Source organism: Myxocyprinus asiaticus, chromosome 29, assembly GCF_019703515.2.
Source record: "Myxocyprinus asiaticus isolate MX2 ecotype Aquarium Trade chromosome 29, UBuf_Myxa_2, whole genome shotgun sequence".
NCBI classification, from domain to species: Eukaryota; Metazoa; Chordata; class Actinopteri; order Cypriniformes; family Catostomidae; genus Myxocyprinus; species Myxocyprinus asiaticus.
In genome coordinates this window covers 16,829,102-16,854,360 of record NC_059372.1, presented here as the reverse complement: position 1 = coordinate 16,854,360, position 25,259 = coordinate 16,829,102, and the positions used below count along the sequence as shown (strand labels likewise).

Below are 25,259 nucleotides of genomic sequence, written 5' to 3'. Positions count from 1 at the left end.
AAATGACATAACTGAGTTAAATGCACCAAAATTCAATTGTAAACACTCTGTATATAAGCCTCATACCAGTGGAGTACAAGAAAAGTGATCCACGTTGAGAGGGTCCACCTCAAGCTCCAGATCGATGCTGTCTGCATGCTTAGTACTGGACAGTTCAACAATGGCAAAGGAAATGACAAAATTATAATCACTAAATCATTTCCAGATAGACATACACAGATCTAAGCAGTCTTTTCTCTCTGACTCACCGCCATTTGATGAGAGTCTGGATGAGGGTGGCGTAGCCCTGGCCAGCGGCAAGGTGCAGCAGGGTCATGCCTCTGAAGGTCTTGGAGTGAATCAGGCGTTTAGATTTGGCCCAGCAGGCCCGGTTCATCATCTTCTCACAAACAACTACAACACGACTCTCAAAGGAGCTTCCTGCCTGCCCAGAGACACACTGCGGAAAAATGGTGGAATTTATGTCTCTCGTTTACAATAAACTATCTGTCACAATTAACAACTACAAACTTTACCTGAAAGCTACAATATATCAGTATGAAATATTTAAAATAAACATATCTACAATTAAATCTATGTTTATAAAATTTGAATAACTTTTTATCAAAAGTGAAACCATGAATAAACTTTTGAAGTCAAAAATATCTTGCAAGTTCAAGAGCAATGAAGATAAACATAGTTTTTTGACAACCATAATTTGTTCTGTGCTGTGAATTATTAGCTGCCAAGGGCATGAAACCATTGAAATTCAAGAGACATTTAGAAACCACACACTCAATAATTTAGCAGATTGTTGGGCCTGTGCAGTTCATGGTAATGTACACTCACTGAGGACTTTATTAGGAACACTATACTCTTAATAAAGTGCCCGACATGGTCTTCTGCTGTTATAGCCCATCTGCCTCAAGATTTGACGTGTTGTGCATTCTGATATTCTATTCTGCTCACTACAATTGTCAGAGTGGTTATCTGAGTTACTGTAGCCTTTCTGTCAGCTCGAACCAGTCAGGCCATTCTCCGTTGACTTCTCTCATCAACAGGGCATTTCCGACCAAAGAACTGCCGCTCACTGAATGTTTTTTGTTTTTGGCACTATTCTGCGTAAACACTACAGACTGTTGTGCGTGAAAATCCCAGAAGATCAGCAGTTACAGAAATACTCAAACCAGCCCATCTGGCACCAACAATCATCCCACATTAAAAATCACTGAGATCAAATTTTTTCACCATTCTCATGGTTGATGTGAACACTAACTGAAGCTCCTGACCTGTATCTGCATGATTTTATGCACTGTACTGATGCCACATGATTGGCTGATTAGATAATCACATGAATAAGTAGGTATACAGAGTTCCTAATAAAGTGTTCAGTGAGTTAATATAAATGTTAAAGTTAGATTTTAAGGACATTTTTGATAACTTTTGTATAATAAACAATTGAAGTACTGTGTTGGGTCGTTACTTGATGTACAATGGAAATCTGGGCCCATATTCACAAAAAATCTTAAGGCTAAAAGTAGCTCCTAATGTGGATATTTATATAATGTGGAAAATTAGGGCCGTGTCACTCCTAACTTTAGGACTCGTAAAAATTACATCTAGGAGTAATTCATGAAGCATTTTAATGCTAAAAGTAGCTCCTAAACCCATGACAGCTTACAAGTCATCCTGAGGACTTCTCCTTAAGAGTGACTCACAAAAGATCCGAAGCATAGCTGCTGCCATCATTAAAAACAATATATTAGAATATTATGACATTGACAGTTTAAAAAGGTATCTCTGGAATCACAATTGAGTCTATGTATTTTAATGATATAATATTATCAATATTATCAATATTATAATGTTGACATTGACCTTTAAAAAAGGTATCCCCTGAATCTCGAGGGTGTTTTCATTATTGTAAACTTAGTTAGAGATGCAGTTACCTCTCCCACAAACTGAAACAACCCAGTTACACTGGAGATAAAGGTTTTGACAACTCTGTGCTCCCTGGACACATCTAAATAAAACTGTGTAGTGCAGATGAATTGGGAATTTCTGTCATTCGTCAGCAGAATAATCTATCAAACTATTTATGCCCTCTCCAGACTGCATATCATCCAACAATTCATAGCGTATTTTTTCCTATGGATCTGCGCTAGCTGCAGAGAAAAAAGGGGGCATTCACGGGGAATCACGGCAATCGCGGGGTGGAGTTTTGATGTTGTTGACAGGATGCACGCTCGTTTCATTATTTCAACACAGGATGAAGAAATGTTCATAAACCGAAAAAAAAATTCTATCTATCTATCTATCTATCTATCTATCTATCTATCTGTCTGTCTATTGTATGTATGTATGTATTTATATATATATATCGTTGTCTGTCTTCGCTGACAAATATCTTATCTTAAGATTTCCTTACTAAAACTTGCTCTTAGCAGTTTTGCAAATAGGTTTTAAGCAAAAACTTCTAGCTAGGAACTCTTTGGAGAACTCCTAGTGGTAAGATAAAAATCTTTGTGAATACGGGCACTGTGTCTTAAGCACAACCAGTTGAGAACCACTGCATTATGAGTTAAATGACCAAACCTACCAGATGCTCTTGTAAAACCCTACCTCATCTCACACCTAAAGTTTATTGATGTGCTGCTGTACCTGAGACTGGCTATTAGTGCCTCCATTTCCGGCTCCTCCACCTCCTCCTCCTCCAGCCCCTGCTGTGCCTCCGCTACCCTGCTGCTGCTGACCGGCCATCTCAGCCATCCTGCGCTCCATCTGCTCCAGCCGTTCCAGGATGGACATTCTGAATTGGTTATCTGCAGAGGAACCACAGTACAGTTTAATCACATTTGATTACTTTTGTAACTTTGGTTCAAAGTTAGTTCAACACTCAAGTAAATTTAATATGTTTTAACGCATAAAAGCCTTAAGTTCTTAACTACACTGTGGCACTATAACTCAGTGAGGTCTGAAATAAATTCTTTCCTCTTCTCTGTTTAAGCTTGTATTCTCAAGCAAGACTCATTCAGACTCATATCCAATCAAGTCACAGAGTTGAATGTTATCAATCACCATTTCTGTAATTGCAGTCATTATTATAAATTAATGGAATCAATAATGAACACATTCATCAACACATTCAGCTTAAAAACACAGCATTAAACAAACACATTTGCAAACACAAATGCATTGGTACTTGGCATCTGATTTAAGAAAATGTGACTAGTGCTTGCATGAACAAAAATTGCTGCAATGATGCTACAGTGTTCTGGGTGGTTACTAGTTCAGAGTGGTAGTTAGTGTGTTGCTATGTAGTTGCTAGGATGTTCTGGATGGTTGCTAGGGAATTGCTAGGTGGTTACTAGGGTGTTCTGGGAGGTCCTTAAGTCTCCATTATATTCGGTCCCTAAATATGGATCGGATCTCTCCTTTAATGCAAGTCTATGGGAATTTTTTTAGCCAATTTATCATCTACCAGGCAAAAATAGCAAGTCTGATTGGTTAGAAAAGTAAAAACACAACTCTACTCAATAAGCAGCATGATTTGAGGTATCATTCATGTCTGTAGCACAAATGCTGTGTGACAAGTTACATGCCAAAGTTTAATATTTAGGGTTAGGGGTTTGTATGAAATCCATAAAGAGCTGTTTGCAATGGCAGAAATATCAGGTCATTGAGTAATCGCTGTCTGGCTCCCAGACTGGACTCTGACACTGATCTGTCAATCAGACATGTAGTAACCACCAAAGGGGTTGGCTCACTGTGCATGGGTGAGATAGGAGTACTGGGATCAGCACAGGCTAACTACAGCATCAGTGCAGAGAACTGCATGTGCCTCTCATTGAAAAGCCTGTTTCTGTGGCAACCTGCTGCTGCATGGTAACCAAGCGACAGGGGCATGCTGGTCCAGTGTCAGTTTATTACTAAAACCCATCCCAGATTGCTAGTGTTTGACCTCAAGAGCAGAGTAAATCCAAGATTTTTACATTTTTGAAGGAAATGTAAGAAATACTTGCTCAAGCAAAAGTCTAACATGCTATGGTGATCTACGTGGTTTGTATTGCATTGCTATGCAGTCGCTACGGTGTTCTGTGTAGCTACTAGAGTGTTACTTACTGGTCAAAAAAACCAACAGGCCAAAAGAGCCCACTATATATCAAAAATCAAAATAGCCCACCAGACTTTCAAAGCAAGTCAATGATAATTTTTTGATTGTTTTATAGTCTGGCAGGCAAATTTTTCAAGTCAACAAGTCACATTATTTGAAGTATCATTCATGTTTGTGGCATAAATACTGCGGGCTATGTTATTTTCCAAAATGTAATACAGTACTCAAGGTTAGAGGTTTGTTCATATACCTATTTACATTAACAACCACCATAAAAAACATTACTGGATGAGAATTCCCTTCAATATTTTTGTAAAAAATTTAATTCTGGAATCCGATGCTTTGTGGAGGAATGTGAGTGAGTGCAGACTTCACTGTGTCTGCACTCAGGGTTAACACTTCAGTCAGATACCATGTTAGAGAAGGAGAGAGAGTGAGTGAGTGAGAGAGAGAGAGAGAGAGAGAGAGAGAGAGAGAGAGAGAGAGAGAGAGAGAGAGAGAGAGAGATAAACAGAATGAAGGTAAACTAGAGGGAGAGTCACTGAAATACAGATAAAAAGAGAGTGAGCGTGGAAGCAGCAGTTAGCAGCAGTGTTGACATGTCTTTGTTCAAACACAGTGCTGCAGTCTGCTGCAGTGCAGATGATGTCATCTCCACCTGCTGCCATGAGTGCACTCAAAATGCCACACACGTACACTGCAGAGGGAGAGGGGGTTAGGGGGAGGTGCCACATGCAGGGGGGCGGAGAAAGGGAAGGGTCCACCAGTCAGAGCTGAAGCAACATGGTGACATGTGCAACCACCTTCTATTTCTCCATACTACAAATGTGACATCCTATGGTCACTGAGAGTTGCATTTACATCTGTTCATTTCATGAACAGTTACATCTGTTTGTTTGATGTCAGTTTGAATGATCAAGTGTCTGGACACAAATGGTGCAGAACCTCTAAAAAAAATCTGTTTGTTTACATCATTTATCTTCCATGTAAATCAAAACCAATCTAGTACCTAATCGTACAGAATAGTTATCACCTTTCCTCTCTAAACCAGCCTAAAGAGGCAGTTACACTACACTTCGCACTCCATTCACTCCCATTCAAAAGACTGGAAACGCAAGCTCATGTGAAGAAATTTCGTACGATGCTGCGTACCAAAGTTATAGCTTGGTGTACTATGAACTGCGAACGTGGATGACGAGAGGACGCGTAACCAATAGAAGATCAAAACGTCACACACTTACCTCTTGGCGCAATACAAAGGATACAAATTTCAAAGCTGTGTGTTTTTATTGTTGCTGGAGTGAGTAGACGTATTTTCTAACATTTTTGAATATTATTTTATTTATTATTTGGGAAATGTTATTTACTAAAACAAGAAGCCCTCCCACGTGACATCATATCCTGGTCCGTTGCATTGTCTGAAAAAATGTTGCATGTTCAAACTCTAGTGTGACCTAGATTTGCTGGTCTCCCAGGCTGCCAAAGCTGGTGCTCAGCTGTTTTAGCTGGTCAGTCAGCTGGTCTCCCTGCCTGAACAACACGAGGGTGAGTAAATGATGACATAATTTTTATTTTTGGGTGAACTATGACGTTTAGTCACCTCTACTGTCATCATGTCGTTCTCTCCAGAGATTTCTCCAGGAGTCTATTACAGCTGATTTAAACTGCCTCCAACACTGCATCCAGCTCATGTTTAAGCATCTCTCAACATCTGCAACTGCCTTTGAGAAAGACTCAACATAACCCTTAACCACAACCTTCTTTCATCAACTTTCTTCCCTGTCCTCAGAATGACTAATGGACAATGACTCACGTTGATAGACATCAGACATACGATGTGTATGTGAGCTGAGAGATTCTGGGGGCGGAAATGGCTGAGAGAGAGAGAGAGAGAGAGAGAGAGAGAGAGAGAGAGAGATAGTGATAGACAGCTCAATGAGATCAGAACTTCATTAAGGGTCTATTCACTATTTATTCCTGTGGGAGACTCGATGAGTCAGGCAGAACTGAAAGTCTAAGTGTGTGTGTTTATTTTCAGCTCAGGAACTGCTTCTGTACCTTTGAGGATTCTCTCTCCAACACAGACAAACACACACATATACACAAACATTAACACATTGCACACACCTGGAATTATCACAGAGATATTAATGTCCTGTCTTTCCCCAAAATAGGTTAGCGGAGTCTCACTTGGTCTACCTCACTTTTCCTTGTCTCATAATGCTGAGTATGTAGTTATGGGTGCTAACAGGCCAAACACGTGGTCTGCACTCAGATGTTCTATCATTGCAATAAAAAACTGCAATAATGTACTGCATTAATATCTAATTCTATGGAAGTTAATTTATGCTCTCTGTGGGCGTACCTGCTGTGTCAAAATGTAAATGGCCTTTTAGTGTGATTGCTCAGAGGACCTTAGGCATTTACAGTATCCATTAGATAAGATAAACAATGCTTGCTTTTCTGTATACACATACATACAGTAGGATATGTTCAGAATGGAATACTGGAATACTGCCTACTTCGCAGTATACACTGTATACTATAAAAAAAAAAAAAAAATAATAAAGAAAAACTGGTATGTGATATAATTTGTATGATAAATATTTCAAACATGCGGGATTGTTGTCACATGATCTCATTACATGTATTTTTAAAGGAACATTCCATCGTCAGAATTTCTGGCATAATATTGATTACCATGAAAATTTATTTCGACTTGTCCCTCCTTTTCTTTAAAAAATGCAAAAGCCTGGGTTACAGTGAGGCAATTAAAATGAAAGTGAATGGGCCCAATCAGTTTCAAAAGTATTCAGTAGCTACAAGACGTAAACAATATGGGTGTTAACATGATTTTAGTGTGTTAAAATCGCTAACTAACCTTTTTTATGTAAAGTTATATCCAGTTTTACAACTTCATTGCCATGACGATGCAATACTGTAAACCCTAAAACTACCTTAGAAAAGCTGCTATAAACAACTTTACATCTCAAATAATACACAAGTTTTAACAGAAGATTTATTGTAAGAACTTTTATAAAATTTCAGGTCAACACTTCTACATTTAAACCCTTCATTAACTTCAGTTGTAAGTGCATCACTGTAACCTAGATTTTGCTTTAAATTTATTTAAAAAATAAAAACAATTTAAGTACAGACAAGACAAAATTATTTTTTGTGGTTATCATCATTCAGCGAGTGGCGTACAGTTATCTCAGAAATGAAATTAGTTATTTAGCATTTGTAGTCCAATTATGTGTTAAAACATCTTAGCTCATGAATAGTCCAATAAAATAATTAAAAAATTATGTTATATATCATGGCTGATATTACTTTCAGGTCATGCTGGCAATGGGAGTTGAGTGCATTGCACTGTAGGATACAGTATTCCACACAGTGTGCTCTGTTGTATACTGCAAATTTTGGCAAATGTACATTATCCAGGTATTTCATGTATATAGAACATTTGCATACAGTGCACAATACAGTATGTATTGTTTAGCCTACTGCAGACATAGTAGTAAATAACGCGAAGTATGGTAGTATGGTATTCCGAACATAGCCACATGGTGCTGGCCAAAAATTTCATAAGAGGGATGACAGACATCATATAACTGTCGGATTAGCTGAAAACCTAAGTGTGAACCAGCAGGGACAATACTGACATGCTAACCAACTTAAACAATTAAGCTTCAAATGCTTGTTGACAAACCCAATTACAGGAAAGAGGGAGGACCATTTGTTTGACACATAGCGCAACTGATCCACATGTAGAGAGGAGGTCACACTAGGCTTTGAGCACACACATTTTTTTCATACAGCGCAACAGACCAGGATATGATGTCACGCGGGAGGCCTTCTGATGTAAGTAATACATCACAAATAACAAATAATATTATATTTAAAAAATAAAAAAAATATACTGTATTATCTACTCACTTTCCTGCAACAATAAAACATGCAGCTTTAAAATATGTATTCTTTGTATTGATCCAAGAGGTAAGGGTGTGGCATTTCGATCTTCTGTTGGTCACATGTCCTCTTGTCATACGAATTCACGGTTCAGAGTTCACCAAGCTTGAACTTTGGTACGCAGCGTCGTACGAAATTTCTTCACATAAGCTTGCGTTTCTGGCCCCCCGCGTTTGGATACGTTTGAATTGGATTGAATGGAGTGTGAAATGTAATGTGACTGCCCCTTAAGACAGCCTCTAATTCAGCCATCACAAAATCCCATGCATGTCTATCAGGTGGTGGATAATACCCCAGTTCTCCCGAATGATGGAATGCTGGAGAATCCCCTTCCTGAGTTAGGCTTCGCTGGCTGATATAGGCTAATATTTAGTGGAGAAGAGGGGGAGTGCCGTTGGCAGAGACTTTCCCAGCTGAGCCCACCATCTGCATTCACCCTCTCATCTCTCACACAGCAGAGTCGGAACATGAACCAGCAGGAGTTCAGGGCTGACCAATCTCGCCCCCAAAAGGAAACATCCAGATACACATTAACAGTCCATGCTATGGACACTGAACTACTTGGTATGGCAATGCATACATGGACCTTGGTCAGTATGAGAAAATGTATTCATCAAAACATGCAAAAAAGCTCAACTACTGCAACTGTGTTTGCAGCACTAAGGTTTAATAGTTTATTCCATACTTAAAGTTCAGGCTTCAAAACAAATGAATCATATGTGGCATACTGTTGATTACCACAGACAATTATTTTGACTCGTCCCACAGTTTGAGCATGAATTGTGTTAAAGGAATAGTTCACCCAAAAATGAAAATTCTCTCATTATTCACTTAACCTGATGCCATCCCAGATGTGTATGACTTTCTTTCTTTGGCAGAACACAAATGAAGATTTTTAGAAGAAAGATCTCTGTCAGGTCCTTATAATGGATGTACACAGGTGCCAGCACTTTGACTGTGCAAAAGTCACATTTAGGCAGCATATAAGTAATCCATGCGACTCCAGTCGATCAATGAATGTCTTCTGAAGCAAATCGATAGTTTGTGTAAAAAATAAATTGATAATTAAAACGTTATTAACTTTTAAAAAGCACTTCCTGCCAACAGCTGACTTGAAGCGTGACATAAGCGCGTCGGTGAGTTCATGTGAGAATTCGGAAGCGGCGCTTATTTACAACAGAGGAACGAACGTCACGCGAGAGTTCGGCCATTTCAAACTGCATCAGAGCCCTGGATGGAAGCACCAATTTAAAGTTAAAAACATTTTAATTATCAACTTGTTTCTCACATAAACCCAATGATTCGCTTCAGAAGACCGTCTGGAGTCACATGGATTACTTTTATGCTGCCTAAATGTGACTTTTGGACTGTCAAAGTGCACCTGTGTACATCCATTATAAGGACCTGACAGAGCTCTATCTTCTACTAAAAATCTTCATTTGTGTTCTGCTGAAGAAAGACAGTCATACACATCTGGAATGGCATCAAGGTAAGTGAATAATGAGAGAATTTTCTTTTTTGGGTGAACAATTCCTTTAACAGAAATGTGCTAACAATGGATATCTAAGGGGCAAGGTATTTCGGAGGATTGAAATTAAAAGCAGAAATGGGCAGCTTGTATTTTTATTAATATGCTAAAATTAATTCCTCTATACAAAAATGTGTGCTATTTGTGCTGTACAGTTGTCTAAGGGGCCGTTTACAATGAACACATCCTTGCACTAAAAAAGTTGCAGTGGGACTAATAGAACAGAATTCAGGCATCTTGAGACACATTTTTAAAAGTTGAAGTACTTTTTAATCTGACACAGCATATAAAAACACGGCGCTCCTGCGCAAGATGCTGCGCAACTGTCAAAAACATCTATCTAGTGCATGTTTACATATGAAAACAATTGAAAAACAAAGCGGACAGATGCAAAAAAACATGTTCAGTCTGAACGGCCCCTCGATCGTCTTTATCTATGTAATTCTTGTGGGTGGAATTTATATTTTCTTCATGTACATAGTCACTTTCTGATATCCGTGTGTGATAGTATATAAAAATTACAGGGTTTACAGGCTATACATGATTTTATGACACTAGTTTCATGTTAACATAAGGTTTAAGCCTTCCCTGCTTAAAAAAAACAAACAAAAAAACATGATGTGTTTTGAAAGCTGGTCCACACTACGGGATGCTGGTGTGCTGGAGTTCCAACAAGGCTTTTGACTAGCTTAACCAGCAAGACTGCCTTGGTTTACCAGCATTAACAAAAAACCCATACTGGTCGACCAGATTCACCAGCACCAAACTAGCACTAAACAGCATAAACCAGCTTAGACCAGCATGGGAATTGCATGCAGGCTAACCTCGTACTACCCCGCGTCCACATGCGTAGACGTTGTATTTTGGCTTTGATATACGCAATGCTTAATGTAAATTATGTAATGCGTTGCCTTATAGACCTCCATTGGAAGTGCATTACTGCAAAAGTGGTTTATGCATGTTTTTACAACTAAAGAATGAGTTGTCTGTGGTAATCAACACAGATCACATGACACAGATGCTGTCGTTAGGGCTTAACATTACTTTAACAAATTTCTCAAATGCAATGGGCAGAAATCCAAGACTTCAAATGTTGAAAAAAAATAAATAAAAAAATCAACAGTACACCCTTTTAAGCCAAGAAGAACTTGGAGTCTGCCATATACAGGGTGTATCTCTGATCAAACAGAGATTTGGCAGATAAAACTCTTGTTGGACGTTGCAGCTTGAGGTGTCAACACTGATTTTGTCTTGTTACTTTAAAGTTCAGCACAGGCAGAAGGATTGAAAAAACCCTTCAATCTGCACTGTAACATTTGACAAGATGTTTCTGTAATAAGGACACTGATCATACATTGACGTGCTTGAGTAGGAGTCAAAGAAATGTAAGGCAAGTTAAACTGCAAGTTAATCTATAAGTCTGAACTCCTAAATCAAATCATTTTTGTAATAAATAAAGATTTAGATCTATATTAAATATTGTAGTTTTGAAACACCACAAATAAATGCTAAATTACTATTTAAATGTGCACAGTTGGAAACATGAGTGCATTTTAAGTTTCCGTTCTTGCCTGCTATCTGAATACCACTGCAGGCAGCACTATTACCCACCACTGAGGCCTCAGCGAGCGTCCTGTCCCAGAACAGCAATGCGTACACGGAACAAGTCCTTTTCAGTCTAGACTTCAAAAGAGCCGCGAGCGAGGACTGACTGCCACTGCTGCAGAGAGCTCTATGCTGTCACTTCATGCACACTCACACAAACATAACTCCCCTTTTCCCAGGTGTAACAGCAAGAATGGATTTTTTAAAACCCAGTTTGAGCTCTCCTGCCCTGATTTTGAGAATCCTGTTGTCAGTGCTGTACTGAGCCTTCAGCTATCTGACCTGCTGTGTAAGAAAGCTCAGCTCTTGCAGAAAATGTTTATTCATGACGGCAATGGCAGTTCACTGTTGCATACATGTTGCTTTGCAGTCAAAGGTTACCAGTGATTGAGTGGGTTAACATGTGTGTTACCCTTCTCGAAGCATTCTAGTCCTGAAGGAACTTGGGGATTGCTAGGTAAGAAGCCTTTCCATGCCTGACTCGTGACATGGCATTTTGGATTAAAGTTTGACTCAAGATAAACAGACTCATTTGTGAGGGACCATATAAATGATGTATATAAAAGATAAGGAGAGAAGGGAAGAGAACAGGATAGGCTGCACAAATTGCAAATCAACATTGGGTTAGCATTACATTATGATGGAGTGCTGTGAAATGGAAATTGTCTGATTAGAGATAGCCTATACACAAGTTGCATCCCCAAGACTTTATAAAGCAACCTGATCTCATGAAAATGACCTGACTGTAGCAAAATGTTTGCAAAATGATATTACATTGTTCCTTACATGTATCGTGGCAGTTCAAAGGTAAAATGCCCACTGTGTGGTGCTAAAAGGGAGTTACATTTTCTCCCAAATATACATTTGTAATGTTCTGTCGAGTTTCAAATCAACAAAACCGACCCTACTCTAAACCTAAATGATAGTGACATAAAAAGTAAATGAAAAAAATGAAGCAACCACTTGTGGTGCTTATGACACTTTTAGCTCACATGTCGGCTTGCATTCTCTTGCGGACTGCATCGCATCTATCAGTTGATCCCGTTTGAACAATCTTATAAATGTAGTTGGTTATGTAATGCAAATGTGAAAATGTATCGCCTTACAAGTCATGCACTATAGTAAGTGTTTAGATGTCACAAGATAGCATTGTGTGAGGAAGTAAGCATTTATGAACTGATTATCTGGATGGATGGATGGTTCACTCAAAACAGTGAAATTTTTATAGCACCACAGCAACATAGTGTTTAGTTTTCGAGAAAATTAACCTACAAATGGCTTACAGTTGTCTCTGCATATAAAGCTAGGATAAAAGAAAGTATTTTAACTAGTGCTATCAGTCGATTATTTTTTTTTAAAATCACGATTAATTGCAGATTTTGAAATTAGTAAACTTTGACTCTATATATAGCCTACTTTTTTCCTGTCAAAATGCATTTATTTGCTTTTAGGAAAGCAAACAAAACTATATGTAACAACATAATGCTTTATTAACATTTTCCAAACAAAGCCTTCCACAGTATAAAAGATAGAAATGCACTAAAATAGCACCAATTCAAATAACATTAAACGTTTCCCAAAGTTTAAGTGGGAGGATAAATAATTAAAAGAACTAGTCCCTCCATAGATTGCATATTTATTGCTATAGACATTTAATCTCTTAAACTCTCATCCTCAGCAATATTTAATCTGCTGGCAGACTGTGGCTATCCGCTGTGCTACAGCAATCGTAAAGTCGTGTTCATAATTCGCGCCAGGGTGTCAATGCCAGCGCCGAGCGCCACTTTGAACTCCACATGTAAAGCACTGCAGACAACATTTTTGTCAAAGTTGACATGCTTCTGTGGTAATTAAATTGCACATAAAGGGGGCTGTAATGTACTTGATTTCTGGCACAAGTCCCATCTGGGCTTGTTTTGTACAACAAACTAGTTAAGAGATGCTTTCTCCATCACTGACATGGAATCTCTGTTGGGTGTGTTATGGTGGGTGCATCAATGTAATGACTCTGGGTGAACACATCGACACAAATAACAAAGGTTCCACCCTGGTCCGACCAGTGTTTATGCTGGCTTTTGATTTATTAATGGTAAATGTGTTAATTGCGATTAAGAAAAATTAACCCATTACATGTTTTAAATTAATTGCATGCTTTAACACAGAAAAAGTTACACACTTCAGCTTTAACTAATCTTCTTGTGTGTGACACAAACATTTATTTTAGTTGCATATAAGTTGACCAGCTACTCAGAACAGTGCATGGACTTGAGCAACCTTTACTGCTGTTTCTTTCAGGTTGAATGGATCCCACAATTTAATACCCATACATAAAAGCAGTAAATCAAATTAAATCAGGGGTGGGTTTCTCCATGAGCTAACTGCTTTACCCATTCTCCAAGACATGCCCTGGTTAAATCTCCTACTTTATGTGCCATTGTTTGACACTGTTTATCCATGCACAAACAAAATCATTTATCGTGCTAGGCTTAAGGGCCAGACTAATAAATTATAAATGCTATAAATATTATTGCTGTTTTCTGAATAGTTAAAATACTTTTTTTATGATCCAGTCCACAAAAAAATTCAACAAAAGACTAATAGTTATGACTTTACTGTTCATGTGAGTCAGCTACATTTTGCTCAGCCTTTGCTGTCATAATTCAGACATGGCGCACAAAACAACCAGCAGCAGTGCTGACCACAGTATACAATTTTGAATATTTTCAGTGATAAACTTTACAGTAAAAATGTGTTCATCAGCAATTTGATTTGATTCTCGTTATTATTTTATCAGCATATCTTCTGTAATTTCCTCATATAATATCTTAATTTCCAGTGTCTCGACTGGCTTATCATTCTTTTAAAAAACAGACAAGCCTTAAGCTCAAGCTTTAACAAACCTTATTTTCAATCAATTTCAGTATGCCTTTAAAAATGTAAGGCCCACTGCACCAATCGCTAACTGCTGTCTGAGTTAACACTAATTAACAATCACACCCTTGAGGCACAGTGTGTTAGATAGTAGGCAATAAAGTAGAAAGTATTCTTGTCTGGGTTGATAAAATATGTGAGCAGGATTTTTACTGTTAGAAATTGAAAATACCTCAATCAACATTGTAAGCACATTCCTGTCTTTGATATGAATAAATAAATAAATACAAATACTATAAGGATTTTTTAATTTCATTAATTTTTACAACCAGTCTTAAAAGCAACCCAGACGCATGTGTATACAGCTAGACCACAGAAAAATACTGTACATTAAGTCAAACACCAAGTTTGAAATGCAATATCTATTATAATATGAATCAACATGTTTCTCAAATCTAATAAGTAAAATCAGCAAGATCTGGCAGTGAGCAATCATTCAAGAATGTTTGGCACTGTACAAGAAGCTTATATGTCTTACTAGGTAAGGGTACAATCCGTAGTTATATGCTACAGTAACACCCATTTTCTCAACAAACTGACCTTCATGATCTGAGCTTTCTATTAAACAACCTGATCAAAATTGTTCTGATATCTCCTGAAGTACTCTAAATGAAGAACAATCAATGAAAGCATCCATTCAGACCAATTAAAGGGATAGTTCACCCAAAAATGAAAATTCTCTCATCATTTACTCACCCTTATGCCATCCCAGATGTGTATGCATCACCCAAATCAACTACATCGCTTAAGAAGACATATATTAAACCACTGGAATCATAAGGACTACTTTTATGCTGACTTTATGTGATTTTTGGAGCTTGAAAGGTCTGGTCACCATCACTTGCATTGTGTAGACCTACAGAGCTGAAATATTCTTCTAAAAATCTTAATTTGTGTTCAGCAGAAGAAAGAAAGCCATACACATCTGGGATAGCATGAAGGTGAGTAAATGATGAGAGAATTTTCATTTTTAGGTGAACTATCCCTTTAACAACAAAATATATTAATTGAGCTCATTACAAACTGATTACATTTTAGTGGTTAAAATCATGAAAAATACATTTCATGACAATATCTAAAAATCCTCTGGTTATACATTTATGAAAAAATAGCAACTGTAAACCAACAGTATTTATGACAATGTTGCAAAAAGGCATAGAATATAAAAATGCACAAGCCATTTGAATTTAGCGTTTGCAATGTTTTGTTCATTAACAAAACTTATGATACACTACTGAAACCCTCACATTACAAAACTACAGAACCCTTAACTTACTAAAATGATGATTCCTGTTCGAGCATGCTTATTTAGAGATGTTTAAAAAGTTGTGGGGTTGTTGATGAACCTGAACAATCAACAGGTTGTCCAGCATGGACACTTTGAAAGAACCAAGCATGAGGCTAATGATTCTTAATTTTTATTTTCCTGCCACGAACCGTCACCATAAGCGATATAAAGCTCGGTTGCTCAACTTTTCTAGTGTTTTTGCATGTTTCACGACCTCACTTATGCGCTATGCGTGGTGGATGTGTTGCTGTCCTCGGTGCTGAAAACAACATACCGACTGGTTACACATGTACTGTACACGCACTCTGGTCACGACTACAGCAAGACCCTAAATGATAACACGGCTTCAGAAATGATGTGAATTCTCTACTTTGCCATGTGCAGTTTTGGAGCAGTGGAGTGTCAAATATGAAGATCTTTGACATTGTTTAATCAATTGTAGATTGATATGAGACGGTGCGTGTATTCCCGAAAACTAATCCATATTTCTTCAAACTGTGAAAATGTTATATTTTTAAGGCGAATCTACGAAAATAGCCTAAGGTAACTATCGTTTTGCCACCAAGCCGAAACGATAAAGTTCGATTTGAGTCTAGGACAGACCCCCACCCCAGCAATGTATGTTGAAGACCAGAGTTCGTATGTGGATTTTGGAAGTTGGCACATGTGGTTAAGGGAACTATATATATATATATATATATATATATATATATATATATATATATATATATATATATATATATATATAAACTAACTAACGCTAAAAGCTGCGCTTCGATCGAGATTCAGTTAAACGAATGAACCAATGAACCATAAACCGACTTATCCTTTTATGAGCAACATATACGTTTATGTTGTTCAAACATCTAGCGAACATTTTCAAAAAGGAAAGGCACGAGTATAAATGTAAAAGGTGAAACACTGACTATTTTCACACTAGAACTTGGTCTTCCACAGATTGAAATGACATACTGGGTTTAAAAGTAGGCTAAGCACAGGTAGTAACTTCTCAAACCAGAGACAAGACTACATAGACACAGACACTAGGTTTCTTTAAACATATCCAACCTTCTATTTCACTGTCCATGGAGAGTCCCTCTGTAATGCACACGTTTCCCGTGTCTTTAGGAACAGCAGATGTCATTCATCGGCATCCTGACCACAATGTCCCAAATGGCCGTGTCTCACCTACGCTGATTCCCCTTATGTTTAGAAATAATGGGCGAGAAAAATATACTTTTTTTTCTTTCTTTTTACTAGGGTACGGTCCTAAAAGGTCTCATTAACAATAGAAGAAAGTGGAGAAGCGACGTGCAAGAGAAAAGAGAAATCTAAAGCCCGCTCACTTACTCTCGTACTCCCCCCGCCCCTCTTTACTCAAGCACTACTGCCCCCCCACGAAGATCCGCGCGAGGAGACAATGCGCACGTGCTGCAGGTAAACAGACGCCCTAGTTTTTCCACGAACCACGAAGACTTTAAAAGCAACAACAACCCCCCCCCCCCCCCCAAAAAAAATAAAAAAACTAAAGGAAGTGTAAAAATATGAATGGGAAAGACAACGCGTAGTGTGGCGCTGTCTTTCCCATTAATTATTTCAACTTTCGCCTCAGTTTTTCCAAAACATTTATCAAAAGAAGACGGGTTTGTGCATTTCCCCCATACTGGTTCATCGAATGGAACAGTCTTTCTAAGCGTTTCGGAACATCTTTTCTGAACGTCTATTTTTTCTTTATTTAAATCATAGCCCGCTGTACAAAAACAGGCTATGGCAATGTGCTGGAATATATGCCTTATAGATTGACCATATAATGACCGTAATATGGACGCACGGGTAATCGGTGGCCAAAACGCACTGGCATGCAGACAATATATTGCTCATGGTTACAGTGCACGACGACTCTTGATACTTCATTTTTTGTCCAGCCTGTGGCTTCGTACCTGCAATGCTGCAGAGGGAAGCAAAGCCCCGCCCCCATTCTGCATTATGACAAATCAAGGCAGGCAGCTGTGTGCCATTAGAGAATCAGAGCATACCGCTAAAAGGAAACGATGAATTAAGTGTCAAACAGCAGACGTTGAGGTTTGTCTCGAAATCGGTTTATTTGACAGTGGTGCTCTATATAGAAACAGGCTGTGGTTTAATGGACGGGAGTGAGAGTCGGTGCAGTAAACGCAGCATTATCATCAGCCAAGTGCAGAAACAAGCCAGCTGCTGAGTTTAGCAAGATATAGCGACGGCCCTCTGCTGAGAAACAACTGTCACGTCGGCCACGTCGTAACTGCAGCAGCAGCGTGTACACTACCATCTTCTATCACTTCCTTGCAGTTTACTTGTCACCATCCAAACCAGACCTAAGTTCTTGGTGAGGATAGATTTAACCAGCATAACTTGATGTGCAATCCACTGACATTTTGTACAACTTAACCTGTTAAATTTGTTTTGGCAAATGCACTAAATAACTTCAGAACATAGGCAACCTGCTCATTGATTCTGACCTAAATAGTAGGCCTATAACCATGCGTTATTTCATGATTTAGAGCAGGAGTCAGGAATAACTTCTAAAACAGCTTTGTAATTTCCTTGCATACTTCAGACAACACATTCACAACATGCTTAAAGTTAAACCAAATGACATCTCACTCTAATTCAGCCAAGCTTATTTATCCACTTAACTTCCCTTTTGCTAATTAAGTTAGCAAGAATAAATACAGTACAGTAAGAAAGTTCTTAAAGTTCTTGGAATATTATTACAAATGTTTGATCGCTATAACAATGTATAAGAAAAGAGATGCGCACACATACTTTTTTTGGGCACAAAGTAAGTGTGTGAGCCTTTTTTCTTATAGTTGATGGCATTTTTGGACTCATCACCTTACAACAACTTATTGGTGTACATGTGTTCATAGTGGGGACTAAAAACAAAATGTTTTTCATTTAATTTCGTTCTGTTTATTTGTTGTTCAGGTTTTGGCATTCCACAACGTCCTTTCCAGCTGGTAACCGGTTAGAACAAACTAAAAAATGGTTAATAACTTTCTTTTTAAAATGACAGTACTCTGTGCTAAGGGTGGGTGATATACCAGTTGCAGTGTTGCCAGATCTCACAAGAGACTCAAGTGACCTGATCTGGAAAAAGAAGCTCAAAATAAGGGACTTGCCTCACCCAACATAAACAAAATGTAAGCAAATTGTTTTTTTCCCCATGTGGGGGAATTATTAGCATAGAAATCATAGCAAGCAAAGTATGCAGTAGTCTACAATGCATCCGGAAAGTATTCACAGTGCTTCACTTTTTCCACATTTTGTTATGTTACAGCCTTATTCCAAAATGGATATAATTCATTATTTTCCTCAAAATTCTACAAACAATACCCCATGATGACAATGTGAAAGAAGTTTGTTTGAAATCTTTGCAAATTTATTAAAAATAAAAAAGGAAAAAAATCACATGTACATAAGTATTCACAGCCTTTGCCATGACACTCAAAATTGAACTCAGGTGCATCCTGTTTCCACTGATCATCCTTGAGATGTTTCTACAACTTGATTGGAGTCCATCTGTTGTAAATTCAGTTGATTGGACATGATTTGGAAAGGCACACACCTGTCTATATAAGGTCCCACAGTTAACAGTGCATGTCAGAGCACAAACCAAGCCATGAAGTCTAAGGAATTGTCTGTAGACCTCTGAGACAGGATTGTATCAAGGCACAGATCTGGGGAAGGGTACAGAAAAATTTCTGCAGCATTGAAGGTCCCAATGAGCACAGTGGCCTCCATCATCCATAAATGGAAGAAGTTTGGAACCACCAGGACTCTTCCTAGAGCTGGCCGACTGGCCAAACTGAGCAATCGGGGGAGAAGGGCCTTAGACAGGGAGGTGACCAAGAACCCAATGGTCACTCTGACAGAGCTCCAGCATTTCTCTGTGGAGAGAGGAGAACCTTCCAGAAGAACAACCATCTCTGCAGCACTCAACCAATCAGGCCTGTATGGTAGAGTGGCCAGACAGAAGCCACTCCTCTGTAAAAGGCACATGACAGCCTGCATGGAGTTTGACAAAAGGCACCTGAAGGACTCTCAGACCATGAGAAACAAAGATTGAACTCTTTGGTCTGAATGGCAAGCATCATGAGCGGTACCTGGCTTCCTCCAGACATCACCTGGCCAATACCATCCCTACAGTGAAGCATGGTGGTGGCAGCATCATGCTGTGGGGATGTTTTTCAGTGGCAGGAACTGGGAGACTAGTCAGGATCGAGGGAAAGATGAATGCAGCAATGTACAGAGACATCCTTGATGAAAACCTGCTCCGGGGCAAAGGGTCGTTGTCCTGTTGGAAGATGAACCTAAGCACACAGCCAAGATAACAAAGGAGTGGCTCCGGGACAACTCCGTGAATGTCCTTGAGTGGCCCAGCCAGAACCCAGACTTGAACCTGATTTAACATCTCTGGAGCGATGCTCCCCATCCAACCTGATGGAGCTTGAGAGGTCCTGCAAAGAAGATATGAGAGAAACTGCCCAAAAATAGGTGTGCCAAGCTTCTAGCATCATACTCGAAAAGACTTGAGGCTGTAATTGGTGCCAAAGGTGCTTCAACAAAGTATTGAGCAAAGGCTGTGAATACATGTGTGGGTTTTATTTTATTTTTTTTCTCTTTATTTTTAATAAATTTGCAAAGATTTCAAAACTTCTTTCACGTTGTCATTATGGGGTATTGTTTGTAGAATTGAGGAACATAATGAATTTAATCCATTTTGGAATAAGGCTGTAACATAAAATGTGGAAAAAGTGAAGCGCTGTGAATACTTTCTGGATGCACTGTATATAAAATAACTTCTTTTTAATGTATTCTTAATATGAAATATCCTGAAAAAATATTTCAAACGTACCTCTGGCTGTCTAAAATCAATGAATAGCCTAAATCTCTCTCTCCTGTATACACGCACACACACACACACACCGTGTGGGCACATTTGGACAAAACTTCATCTTATGCAAATTATTTGTTTTAATATCCGAGTCAAAACTCGCCAGCGTCAAATCCGTTTTAATGCATAATACCTAAAATTCAGTGAAGACTTGGAGACAACTCAGAAATTTACTTTACCTCTATATTTTTCCTTGCATCAGAATTAATTATGCATGTATATGAAGTTATTATATATAAACTCTACAAAAAAAGAAAAATCCCTTTTTCAGGATACTGTATTTTAAAAATTTTTGTAAAAATCCAAATAACTTTTCAGATCTTTTATTGTAAAGGGTTTAAACAATGTTTTTCATGCTTGTTCAATGAACCATATTCAATTAATGAACATGCACCTGTGGAACGGTCATTACAGACGGTAGGCAATTAAGGTCACAGTTATAAAAAAAAAAAACTTAGAACACTAAAGAGCCCTTTCTACTGACACTGAAAAACACCAAAAGAAAGATGCCCAGGGTCCCTGCTCATCTGCGTGAACGTGCCTTAGGCATGCTGCATGGAGGCATGAGGACTGCAGATGTGGCCAGGGCAATAAATTGCAATATCCATACTGTGAGACGCCTAAGACAGTGCTACAGGGAGGACAGCTGATTGTCCTCGCAGTGGCAGACCACGTGTAAAAACACCTGCACAGGATCGGTACATCCGAATATCACACCTACGAGACAGGTACAGGATGGCAACAACAACTGCTCGAGTTACACCAGGAATGCACAATCCCTCCATCAGTGCTCAGACTGTCCACAATAGGCTGAGAGAGGCTGGACTGAGGGTTCATAGGCTTGTTGTAAGGCAGGTCCTGACCAGACATCACCGGCAACAATGTCACCTATGGGCACAAACCCACCTTCGCTGGACCAGACAGGACTGGCAGAAAGTGCTCTTCACTGACGAGTTGCAGTTTTGTCTCTCCAGGGGTGATGGTCAGACTCACGTTTATCGTCGAAGGAATGAGCGTTGCACCGAGGCCTGTACTCTGGAGCGGGATCGATTTGGAGGTGGAGGGTCCGTCATGGTCTGGGCCGGTGTGTCACAGCATCATCGGACTAAGCTTGTTGTCATTGCAGGCAATCTCAACACTGTACGTTACAGGAAGACATCCTCCTCCCTCATGTGGTACCCCTCCTGCAGACTCATCCTGACATGACCCTCCAGCATGACAATGCCACCAGCCATACTGCTCGTTCTGTGCGTGATTTCCTGCTAGACAGGAATTTCAGTGTTCTGCCATGGCCAGAGAAGAGCCCGGATCTCAATCCCATTGAGCACGTCTGGGAACCGTTGGATCGGAGGGTGAGGGCTAGGGCCATTCCCCCCAGAAATGTCCGGGAACTTTTAAGTGCCTTGGCGGAACAGTGGGGTAACATCTCACAGCAAGAACTGGCAAATCTGGTGCAGTCCATGACGAGGAGATGCACTGCAGTACTTAATGCAGCTGGTGGCCACACCAGATACTGACTGTTACTTTTGATTTTTACCCCCTTTTGTTCAGGGACACATTATTCCATTTCTGTTAGTCACATGTCTGTGAAACTTGTTCAGTTTATGTCTTAGTTGTTGAATCTTTTTATGTTCATACAAATATTTACACATGTTAAGTTTGCTGAAAATAAAAGCAGTTGAAAGTGAGAGGATGTTTCTTTTTTTGCTGAGTTTAGTTGTCAAAAAGGTCTTCAGCATGTCACGGGAGGCTATATCCACAACGTGCAATCAAAGAAATGTATGATGCAGCAGTTTCCTTCTTGATCAAAGCACATGCTGCTTATGTTCAACAAAGAAGAGTGAAGCTCCATTATTTGGGCAACAAAGTGGTGTAATTCTGAAAATTTACAATGATAAACGCTTTGGTTTCATAAAAAAAATTATCGGAGCAAAATGAACCAGTTATTAACCGGTTACCAGCATTTAAAAATAAAGTTTTTACTCTGGTACAATTGAATGTAACTTTGCTCTCGACCTTTTTGGGTTACGTTCTGCCAAATTTTTTGTTTGTTTTCATTTCTTATACGTTTTTAGTCCCTGGTTCATACAAAACACTGCTATAACAATTTACACAATTAAGTAATGAAAAAGTTTGTTTAATCAGTTCATTCAAACAAATTATTTAAAGCTGAAGTGTTGTTTCTGTGGCGATAGTGTCACCAAACGGAACTGCAAAAATAATGTACTGTCAGAGTATGTACTGCATTTGATGAAAAACGTACTTCTTGGCTGTTAACACGAAAGTTCTTTAGGTATGTAGGTGAGTAGTATACATACATAACCGGACATACTTTATATGGAAACGTAAGCCCGAATATATGAAGGATTAACAACAACTGTAAAAATAATTTATTTTGGCTTTCTTCAACAAGAATTATCCGAGTTTCACTTTCTTAATATACAGTATATAGCACTTACATTTGAAAAGAGCATTGAAAAGAGATTGAAAGATGTTTTTTTAAATTAACTGTTTTGAATTTGACATCTCCTCAGCTCCCGTGGCATTAGGGTGTAGTAAAGTGTCCAGTGGATGTGCACTTTCGAATCTCGTCAGCTGTAGTAGGTCAGTGGTTCCCAACCCTGTTCCTGAAGCCCCCACAACACTACATATTTTGGATATCTCCCTAATCAAAGACACCTGATTCAACTCATCAGCTTGTTAGTGGAGACTCCAAGACCTGAACTGGGTGTGTCAGAAAAGGGAGATATACAAAATGAGCAGTTGGGGGGGGCTCCAGGTACAAGGTTGAGGACCACTGTAGTAAGTCATCCGAGTATATCTCGCCCACTCTTTTATGAATACTAAGGATTCAAAATACTAATTTGCCACACTGCATTTGGTGTACTATATAACAGGGAAGCATACATATTCAGACACAGGGACTGTTTTCAAACAGACTCTAGAAAACTCCCCATCTTTCATTGGTTGTGCAAACAGATACATGTGGTTCCGCCCAAATAAGTCAATTGTTCAAGGCAATTTTGCTGAGTTGGGCAGGACAGGTTGCTCAACAAACAGAAGAATAATTTGATTGACACAATTTTACACTTTTAGGTGTAACACCTACACATAGCTTCCTTATAGCTGTTTTTGTAAATCAAGCTGGAATGGAAGAATATTAACTTGGGAAATAATGACATCAGCTCTACGTATCTGAGCACGGCATCGGAAAAATTCAAATCAGTCTGTTGTTATATTGTTGTCAACTAGTAACACTAGCCATTTGCATGCATTTTGCATTACCTGATATTAATGTGACTCTAAAGAGTGCCACCATTATGAAGACACTCAAAGCATTAGAGAGCTGATGTGAACAATTGCATGGCTGGCTGTGTTTTGTCTGGTGTTTCTTATGTTTGAATGGATACAGGTTTCTGAGTGGGACCTTAGTCCTCTGTTACTCATTTTCTCTCCCTTAAAAGAATGTTCCATGTTCAATACAAGTTAAGCTAAATCGAAAGCATTTGTGGCATAATATTGATTACCACAAAGACTTATTTGATTCATTCCTACTTTTCTTTAAAAAAAAAAGCAAAAAATCAGGGAATCACATGACGCCATGCGAGGATTGGACGTGTGAACGGTGAGCTCTGCGCACTTTGCTAGTTTTGATACTTTTTGGGTCATAAACCGGTGAGATTCGATACACCATGATCCCTAACTGTTCCAGGAAGACAATATGTCAAAGAATTCAAAAATCCTTGGGCTCTGGAGACATTAAAATACACTTACATGCTCAAGCTTATGCCCCTCCGGAGGCCTCAAGCCAGAGAGTCGATTTGGCCTGAGAGGTGAAAGAAATTCGGCGAGAATTGTTGAACGTATCGGCAATGCTGACGAAGGTTGTTGCTGACTTGGAGGATCTTGCTGCAATACGTCGATCGATCACGGCCATGGAGACGAAATTCACTGAGGTGGTTTCAAGAGTGGCGGATATCGAGAAACGGATCGATTATCTGGAGTCATCAGAGAAGGAATTAGCTGCCAATCTGCTAGCGACCAAGGCGGATTTGGAGCATGTCTGCGAGAAGCTGGAGGACATGGAGAATTGTAACCAGCGGAATAATGTCCGAATTATTGGAATTCCTGAGGGAGCAGAGGGTCAGAATATGGTGGAATTCCTGGACTGACATAACAGGCCATAAGCTGGAAACCGCTGAGGGAGACAGGCCCCGATCAATTCTGGCCAAATTTCTGAGATCATCCGATAAATATCTCATGTTACGCGAGTCAAGGAGTAAAGGAAGGCTTTCTTGGAAGAACCACAGCATTTTCTTGTTCCCAGACTTTGCGAATTCGACAAGAGAGAAACGTGATCAATTCAAGGAATGCAAGAAACTTTTACATCAATGGAAGGTCACTTTTGCACTGATGTTCCCGGCCAAATTGAGAATAGATACTAAGGATGGCCGTAACCCCAGCAAGCAATGTCCTTCATAAAGTCAGTGACTGAGTAAATTATTTTGTGGTTCTCATGTTGCAGCCAAGTGAGCCACTGAACATCCACTTGATCGTCCGAGGAAGCTGAGCGCCTTTTTTGTTTCTTTTTGTGCTGGTTTCTTTTTAATTTTTTTTGTGTGCTGGTTCCGCTAGAGGCTGGAGTTTGTTTTGTGGAGGAACACACTTTCGGGACAGTTATTGGATGAATCTACATGTTCTTTGTGTTTATCCCTCCCGTTGGCTGGAGTTTGTTTTATAGATTATCTTCTGTTGTGTAATTCTGTTTTACAAAATATGTATAGAAACACCGGACAAGAGCAATCCGATGGCATAGTTGTCGCAGGGGCTCTCGTAGGCGTACATGGACTGTTTGAGTTTAGAGAGATGGATGCCGGTTGGCACTGTTGTGCGCAGGGTTAATGCG

The 25,259-nt window shown here is 39.1% G+C and overlaps 1 protein-coding gene across 3 annotated transcripts in view; it reads right to left on the bottom strand.

Moving 5' to 3' along the window:
• The window catches only part of LOC127420348 (calmodulin-binding transcription activator 1-like), a 578,857-nt gene that overhangs the window by 13,836 nt on the left and 539,762 nt on the right, over window positions 1–25,259 (bottom strand). For 2 of the 3 annotated variants that reach the window (XM_051662561.1, XM_051662563.1), the window contains 3 exons: window positions 2,641–2,801; window positions 249–439; window positions 67–145 (listed from right to left, as the gene is read on the bottom strand). In XM_051662561.1, the coding sequence (XP_051518521.1) occupies window positions 67–145; window positions 249–439; window positions 2,641–2,801 (431 nt within the window). Of the gene's footprint in view, window positions 1–66; window positions 146–248; window positions 440–2,640; window positions 2,802–16,485; window positions 16,599–25,259 lie in introns of those variants that run through there. The other variant, XM_051662562.1, reaches the window with a different exon arrangement.